Source organism: Salvelinus namaycush, chromosome 29, assembly GCF_016432855.1.
Source record: "Salvelinus namaycush isolate Seneca chromosome 29, SaNama_1.0, whole genome shotgun sequence".
NCBI classification, from domain to species: domain Eukaryota; kingdom Metazoa; phylum Chordata; class Actinopteri; order Salmoniformes; family Salmonidae; genus Salvelinus; species Salvelinus namaycush.
In genome coordinates, this window is record NC_052335.1 from 28,525,207 (window position 1) to 28,534,548 (window position 9,342).

A 9,342-nucleotide genomic window follows, 5' to 3' on the forward strand; every position below is an offset into this window, starting at 1 on the left:
AATTAGAGCCACTGACTAACACTGCTTGTGTCCCAAATGGCATCCTATTCCCTATATAGTACACCGCTTTTGACCAGGCCCTGGTCAAAGTAGTGCACTATGAATATGGTGCCATTTGGGACTCACTACTGAGTGCTGATGCAACTGGGGAGTAGTTGAGCCACTCGCTCTGACAGGGTAACCTGGGCAACCTAAGGAATGGTGAGAGGGGGGAGCCACATAATGAGAATTACAATGGTTGCCTTGCCGTGTGCACACAGTGGAATTGGGCGTGTATTAGATTTTAAATGAATTTCAATGGGGAGTTCACTGGCCAAGTCAAAATAATATTCCCTTTGGTAGTGGTTCTGAGGATAGCCACATGGAAGGAGGTGTTATATAACAATACAAAATAAAGGTTTTATCCTCTACTGTTTAGCCTATTCGTCTTTGCTTCTTTTGCTGCTTACCCGGAAAAGATAATGCCGTTGGAGGAGATAAAGTATCATATCATCAAGCTTCCTCAATTACAAGCATTGCACATTGTAAAGCAACACAACACAGTTTATTATAGAACTTTATTTACAGCAGTCTAAAGACGGTAAAAGAAGAAAAGGGGCTGTGCAAGGATCTTTGAGTACACTGAATGGTGACACACAGCACTGCTCTCCATGAAAAGAACAGGGACTGTATAATCAAACCCTTGCATCTTGGTGGCAGGCAAGATAGTGACGTTCCTCATATGCGGCAAAGGAAGGAGTGAGCTTGGTCATATTCATTTGGACCAAAAGGAAGAAAACAGACTGAAACAGGGAAGGACTACCTGAGCTTGTCCAATAACAAACATACATTTTTCTTTTCCATTGCTAAATGTTTTGCTACGGTATGCACTAATGAATACAACCCTGGGCTGGTAAGCTGTTATACAATCGGTATGGACCACTGGTCAGGCAGGGAGACTGGTTCGACAATCCAATGTAGGGATAATTTAGTTTGGTTTGAAATTCAGGCATCACTGTACATTGGTTGGAAGAGCACCGGTAGACCTAACTCAGGGATGGGGAACTGGCATGTGGATCAATTTCCCCAAAATAACAAAATTATAAATAATAAAACTCAGTTAGGGTCTCAACTTACTGTTGCGAGGTAGAGTAGTGGAATACACAAGGTACAATTTAGAAATTTGGTTGTGCATCAACAGTTTTTCTCTTGTTATGTCATAAGTCACTCATTTAGGCCATGTCAGCTAACATTTTTTAGATGAGTAAATTAGTCTAGTCGCCAGCTATCTAAATTTGTAGTAATCAAGGTCGAATTAGAGCCCAGGGGGCCCCCATTATTTTGTTAGTCAACTCAGATAGAAATTTAAAAACTGCTAACATTTCTCTCCACCCTATGGCAAAATGAATAGAATTGAAGGAAATTAGCTGAAAACTGCTCATTTTTCTCTCCGCCCCATGGCAAAATGAGTAGAATTGCACGAAATGAACACGAAAATGTACAAATTTGCATGAAATTAGTTATAAAATTGCTACATATTCTCTACACCCCATGGCAAAATGTGTAAAATTGCACGAAATTAAGGAGGGGGAGTAACTGCGGCTCCTCATCATGAATTCAGATTTTCTGTGGCCTCCACCCCCATCAAAGTTGCCCATCTCTGGCCTAACCGATGAGGATTATTAACATAATACAGATCATAATAGATTAAATAGATAAACTCTTTATCTGATCCATGAGACTATATTCTGTTCCATTTGTTCTGAAGACGCATGCGGCCACAGCCACACCACAAGAAACAAATTATTTTCATATCATTGTGTTCTGCTGGTGTGTGTGGGACAAATCACAGTCCATGTCTGTGTCCCAAATGGCACCATATTCCTCTATAGAACCCTGGTCAAAACTAGTGCACTAAATATGGAATAGGGTGTCATTTGGTACACAACCCATATGGGACGGGGGCAGAACTAAGTGTTGCAGGAGCAGGAAGGACAGCTGTAAAATTGCAAATAAATACATCACATAAACAACAATTAGTCCACAATGTAATACATTTGCAACAAGGCTGAACAAGCCCTCTCTAGCCTCTCTCCACTAAATAAAAATCAAGCCAAGCGTAGATTTTCTAAACAACATTAGGAGAGTAAGAGCCTTGAGCTTCATCTGTGTGCGGTGTTTGCTAATGATTTCAAGCCGTTCTTTCTTGAAGTTCTGTGGGTTACTAGATCTGCTCTCTCCTCGCCAGCAATTTTTCTCCAACAGGAAGAGCATCTTATGTCAATAAGAGAAGCAGCACAAAGGACTCTGACCCAAAGGAAATAACACACACACACGTCTTGTGTGGTAGTGCTACAGCTGATACATACAAATGCACATATAAAGTATGACTCCCAAATGGTCAAAAGTAGTGTACTATTAGAGAATAGGGTTCAATTTAGGAGGCATACAATAACACATATTGTGTGGTAGGCTAGAGCTGATACACATATACAGTGCCTTCGAAAAGTATTCAGGCCCCTTGACTTTTTCCTCCTTTTGCTCCGTTACAGCCTTATTCAAAAAATTGATTAAATAAATATAAATCCTTATCAATCAAAACACAATACCCCATAATGACAATGTGAAAACAAGTTTAGACATTTTTGCAAATAATTTTTGTTAAAAACAACGTATTTACATAAGTATTCAGACCCTTTGCTGTGAAACTTGAAATTGGACTCGGGTGCATCCTGTTTCCATTGATCATCCTTGAGATGTTTATACAACGTGATTGGTGTCCACCTGTGGTAAATTCAATTGATTGGACATTATTTGGAAAGGCACACACCTGTCTACATAAGGTCCCACAGTTGACAGTGCATGTCAGAGCAAAAAGCAAGCCATGAGGTTGAAGGAATTGTCCGTATATACCTCCGGGACAGGATTGTGTTGAGGCAAAGATCTGGGGAAGGGTACAGACACATTTCTGCAACATTGAAGGTCCCAAAGAACACAGTGGCATCCATTATTAAATGGAAGAAGTTTGGAACCACCAAGACTCTTCCTAGAGCTGCCCGCCCGGCCAAACTGAGCAATCGGGGGAGAAGGGCCTTGGTCAGGGAGGTGACCAAGAACCCGATGGTCACTCTGACAGAGCTCCAGAGTTCCTCTGTAGAGATGGGAGAACATTCGAGAAGGACAACCATCTTTGCAGCACTCCACCAATCAGGCCTTTATGGTAGAGTGGCCAGACAGAAGCCACTCCTCAGTAAAAGGCATGACAGCCCGCTTGGAGTTTGCCAAAAGGCATCTAAAGGACTCTCAGACCATGAGAAACAAGATTCGCTGGTCTGATGAAACCAAGATTGAACTCTTTGGCCTGAATGTCAAGTGTCACTTCTGGAGGAAACCTGGCACCATCCCTGCGGTGAAGCATGGCGGTGGCAGCATCATACTGTCGGAATGTTTTTCAGTGGCAGGGACTGGGAGACTAGTCAGGATCGAGGGACAGATAAACGGAGCAAAGTATAGAGAGGTCCGTGATGAAAACCTGCTCCAGAGTGCTCAGGAACTCAGACTGGGGCGAAGGTTCACCTTCCAACAGGACCACGACCCTAAGAACACAGCCAAGACAACGCAGAAGTGGCTTCGGGACAAGTCTCTGAATGTCCTTCAGCCAGAGCCCGGACTTGAAGCCGATCTAACATCTCTGGAAATACCTGAAAATAGCTGTGCAGCGACACTCCCCATCCAACCTGACATAGCTTGAGAGGATCTGCAGAGAAGAATGGGAGAAACTCCCCAAATACAGGTGTTCCAAGCTTGTAGCGTCATACCCAAGAAGACGCAAGGCTGTAATCGCTGCCAAAGGTGCTTCAACAAAGTACTGAGTGAATGGTCTGAAATTTCTAAAAACCTGTTTTTGCTTTGTCATTATGGGGTATTGTGTGTAGATTGACAATGGAAAAAACTATTTAATCAATTTTAGACGGTTGCAACGTAAACAAAATGTGGAAAAAGTCAAGGGGTCTGAATACTTTTTGAATGCACTGTATGCATATACTGTAGACTCTGAACATACTGTACATTCAAATGGGATATCCTCATGTTAAACTGGGTCAATATGTCCTATCCCTTCATATACACTTAGTATAGCCTTTCAAACTGCTCCAAACATTTATGTGGGTGTTCATTTATATCTATCATTTCAGGGCATAGGGCTGGCAGACCTACTATATCAACGGCTATGTGGATGGACGGTATGTTGATGCAATTAGACACAATAAGCAAAACAGTACACAACTAATTTTGGTTTTATATTGAAGTACTAGGATGAGGATAGGATAAGAATTTGGAAGGAGCTGAGCAGAGGCTGGAGAATACCTGATGCTTTTTGAGAGTGGCCTGGTTCCCACGTGTTGACTACTGCAGTCAGTCTTGTGTTACTATGAAAAAGTACCTGTTTTCATATCCATCAAAAGGCCATGGAATTGGACTGGACAACACTATCTTTTCATGGCTTGAATGTGTTTAGAAGCTATAAGGTTCTGGTCAAAAGTAGTGCCCTATATAGGGAGCCAATTGGGATGCATCCAGTGTCTTTACTGTCACCCAGAGGTGAAGATGCCACCAAAATATGGCAAGTAGTGGATGTACTACATTGATAAATGGGAGACCACACACCCCCATACACACACTAATTGCATTTAGGAATATGCAACTTTTGGGGCTCTGTGAGGATTCAATTGTGTCTCTCATCATGGTAAAGTAAATGTAAATTACATTTAAATGGCTGTGTGGATACAAATTGTAGGTTATCGGCTATCCGGCTCGAAACAAGTGATAATGGTATGGCATTAATGGTAAAACGGAGTGAAAGTTAGGCCTAGATTATCTGTTTTGAAGTGAGCTTTGCTACCGAATGTGACAGAGAGATTTCAACAGCGAAGAAGACTGTCTTCATTCTTAAAATGACACCATATTGCATTCTCTATTCCCCAAAACGTACCACATTATGAGTCATAATACCCATAAAACCTACCATACATTTTTCCCATAGGGGATTTTTAGAAACATTTAAAATAAGGGCTGTGTTTTGTGTAGGCTTACCCTGGTGTTTCGTTTTGATAACCATGTAAATCTCTTCCGGACAAGGTGACTTTTATCAATGTATTTGCCTGTATTTACCCCCCAAAACGAAATGCTAATTAGCTGCTAATGTGGCTATCATAAAGAACTACAAATGCCAGGATGATCTGGACGAGACTGACGAATTGAGGCAAAGGTAAGAACCTCTGGATTAACCATCTTTTAGCAAAATGTAGTAATTAATACATTTGCTACATTTCTTTAAAATGGACAATTCTGTGAACTGTCTTGTGACAGTTCTAAATTGACACAATACCTGTTGGCAAAGGTGTCAGAGAGAGATGACATGCAGTAGCTTGCAGAATTGTATGTCTACTTGGATACTAATTAGCAATTTTCGAATCTGAGAGTAAATAGAGCCAAATATATTGATTAAAGTCACCTTGTCTGAGATGTACATGGTTATTAAAACATCATGCCAGGGTAAGCCTACACGAAACAAAGCCATTAAGTATTTCTAAAATCCTCTACGTGAAAAATGAATGTTTGGAACCATTACCCTTTTTGACCACTAGGTTTTATGGGTATTATGACACCTCCACTGTAGGGCTCTGGTCAAAAGCAGTGTACTATAGGGAATAGGGTGCCATTTGGGTTGCACCCAGTGTCATCATTCCACCTCAGTTGGTCATGCTGACATCAGAGGGGAGGTGGAGACCAGAGTATTTTTGACTCACCAAGTTAAGTCTCTTTGGCGCTGAATACTGTACTTCTTTGGCTTCCTGTAGTTGAAGGATATTCTCAGGAGTAAAGTTCACCACCCTGCAAAGTCATAAATGGGAACATTCCTAAATTGCCTAGAAAAATTAAGGATTCCAGCTTTATTACGTCAAATTTGTCATTGAACTCCTAAATGTATTTGTGTGCGGCTACATTTTTAAACTTTAGGTGCACACATGCTCCTTGTAAAAATTGGTCAGCGTAGAGCCCTGGTATGCTGAAGTTTAACCATCACTGCATCTAAGGTGTCATAGTGTATTTCTCATGCATGTGAAGGTCTCACAATAAAATGCCCTATTCACACTCAATGAAGACAACAATCACAGGCTATTTGAGATCATTGAAACTAGAGGAGTTGTCCTTAAACAGTAGCTACACTTGCTCAAATAAGCTCTACAATTTCAATAGTGTTTGTCAAATATGTCCCCATAACAAAACATGCAAATTCAGTTGAACCAGTTCCAGCTGATTTATTTAGTTTTGTCAAGATACAGTCTTCAGCATGACGACACGTAACGCAGATGATCCATTTAAGAGTAGCCTATATTGCACAAAATAATGAAGAAAACAATATGTGCCATTAAGATGATAAAATGCAAGAAAATGCAGTTTCACACCTGCTATCTGGGACCCATTCACACCGATATACATAAACTCCTAACTTTTCTATTTTACAGAACATATACAATCTTGAATCTAGTACCAGCAATGAGGTCTATATTCCCCAATTGCAATTTAACTCCTTAAAAACGCCCCAAATCTGATCTAGTTCTGTACATACATAGCTTAAAATAAACGCAAGGCTGAGATGCAAATTGATATTGTTTTTTAACCCTTGCGTACTAAACTAAAATGAAACCGGGTAGAACTAGAAGTGCCTGGGAAAAAATCTCACTGAAAGCACAGTAAGTACATTCCCTTAGTTTAACTGTACAAAAATATGCCTGAAAATATTTTACTTTTTTTTTTTTAAAGATGAGGTATGTTGGTTATGTATCAAAATGCTGCTTCCTGCCATACCTGTGTTCTACAGCGGGTTTAGCCTACTTTTCCATACCAGTAGGGATTCGGAACTGATAAGAAAAAAACTGTTTTGTGAAATACAGAAAAATCACATAAAACCTTTTGAAAAGTTACACATCCTGAATGAACAGTGTCTCAGATTTAGCCTCGGATCTGCCCAGTCGTGTTTTCAGACCCCAAGTGGTTACAAGTAGGATGGGAATGCATAGTTCAGATTCTACTCTTTGTGGTCCACTTTTAATTTGAGCAGTTTCACTGCAGACCCGAAGAAATTCCATAAAACCCTGTCAGGGTGACATGAATGTCACATTTTTTTTGCAATGGTACCACATTGTAACTAATCTTGGTTCAGTTCATGGAGGACCCCCTCCTTCCCTCCATGGTAATAACAGCGCTGGGGAGGGAACCGGCTGATCATAACGCTGTCCCACCGACTACCAGAGAATGACTCCTTCTGTACTTAGTTAACTAGTAGGTAAATACCAAATCTGAAAAATTAGCCTCAAGCCAATCCCCTGCGATCATTTCGCTCAGCTCGGGGGTGCAATAGTCTGGGAATTCAAAGTGAGAGCTGAGGCTGCCCTCACTGAAAGAGTCCAAGTCCTTATCCACAAAGGAAAGAGACAGATTCCCTGAATTCGAGTTACCCAGCTCCGCTCCGTGAGCACAGGATGCTAAATTTAAACTGAAGTCAACCAGTAAATCATCCGCGTCTTCGCTGGACGAGCTGGACACGGACCTGAATGAAGATGCTGGTGAGAGTGAAGCAGGACAAGTTGTGCTCTGCTTGGTAATGTTCTTGAAATTGTAGAACAGTCTGTTGGAAGCTGTGTTCGGATTCCGGGACTCATCGTACATGCTCGCGCCCTCCGTCTCGGCAGTGGAGCTCAAAGTGGGGCTCGCGGGCACTTTGGCGATGTTGTACGGTATCGGTTCCTCGTCTTCCTCCACTTTAATCCGAGAGGACAGCTCCTCCTCGTAGTCCTCTTCGTCATCCTCATCGTCAGTATATTCCCGTTTTACGGACTTGCTAGTAGTTTTAAAGCTGGTGAAAACATAGTCGTAGCGAGGGTCGTGAGACGGTCTCGTTTTCACCACCTTGGTAGTTTTCAATTTAGTGAATTTCTTACTGGGAGCTTTTACATGTTTGAGGCTGGTCTTCTCCGGAGACTGCACCGCTGGTTTAGTGAAACTGTCGAGCTTTGGTTTCTTCTTGGGTCGGTACTTGTAGTCGGGGTAGTCAGCCATGTGTTGTAGCCGGAGCCTCTCGGCTTCCCTGATAAACGGGATCTTTTCACTGTCCTTCAGCAATTTCCACCGCTTTCCAAGTCTTTTGGAGATTTCCGCGTTGTGCATGTCCGGAGACTGCTCCATGATCTTTCTCCTCTCGACTTTCGACCACACCATAAATGCGTTCATGGGTCGTTTGATGTGACCGGTTGCTGTCTTGCACCAGTCAGCTTTCACGGGTTTCAGTGGCACCGGGCTGCACGCCATAATTTCGCTTTCCTCCGTGTCTGTAGCTTCCCTGGACATGCTACTCTCCGTCTCGCTGTGTTCTGTTTGCTGCACCATGTTTCCGTCGTATGTTTCAAAGCCACTGCAGGGTTTCAAATACCCACAGTCACTTTCTGCGAACTCCTTGCTTTGCTAACTAGTTTTTGGTCACTCTACACCTCCAGCTCATTCAAACAACTCTTTTTCAAAGTTATCATCAGCCCTCTTAACTAGTTCTTTGGCTTTCATTTCGGGTACGTCATTTTTTTAGTACCCAATCACGGCTCTTAACTCCTCCCAGCGGCCGCCAGACATTCTTTTAACCCTTTGCTGCCACACGAGATTTCATTGGTGGTGGGGGCATGTGGGCGGAATTATTCATGCTGTCTGGATTTATACCTCAGTGGGTGTGCGAGACAGGAATATTGAATGCACTGATGGTAGGGATTAGATGGGAAGATACTACATTGGGAAAGTCAAAAATAAGTGCATCAGTTTTATACAGTCCGCTCCATAAAACAGTATTATTGTATTGCATTGTTTTTAGTGGTGTAAAGTACTTAAGTAAAAATACTTTAAAGTACTACTTAAGTCGTTTTTCAGGGTTTCTGTACTTTAGTATTTATATTTTTGACAACTTTTACACTACATTCCCAAAGACAATAGTGTACTTTTTTACTCCATACATTTTCCCTAACACCCAAAAGTACTCGTTACATTTTGAATGCTTATCAAGACAGGAAAATGGTTAGATTTACGCACTTATCAAGAGAACATCCCTGGTCATCCCTACTGCCTCTGATCTGGCAGACTCACTAACACACATGTTTCATTTGTAAATTATGTCTGAGTGTTTGAGTGTGCCACAGGCTATCCGTACATTAAAATAACAAGAAAATGGTGCCATCTGGTTTGCTTAATATAAGGATTTTTTTTATTATTTATAATTTGACTTTTGATACTTAAGTATATTTTAGCAATTACATTTACTTT

At 41.5% G+C, this 9,342-nt stretch overlaps 1 protein-coding gene across 1 annotated transcript; it reads right to left on the reverse strand.

The window, feature by feature from the left end:
* Positions 1–6,299: 6,299 nt before the first annotated feature.
* On the reverse strand, positions 6,300–8,529 carry LOC120024306 (transcription factor SOX-11-like). Its single transcript, XM_038968522.1, has one exon. It carries the CDS (start codon positions 8,425–8,427, stop codon positions 7,321–7,323), a length of 1,107 nt encoding a protein of 368 aa, XP_038824450.1. The 5' UTR covers positions 8,428–8,529; the 3' UTR covers positions 6,300–7,320.
* Between the last annotated feature and the right edge of the window lie 813 nt (positions 8,530–9,342).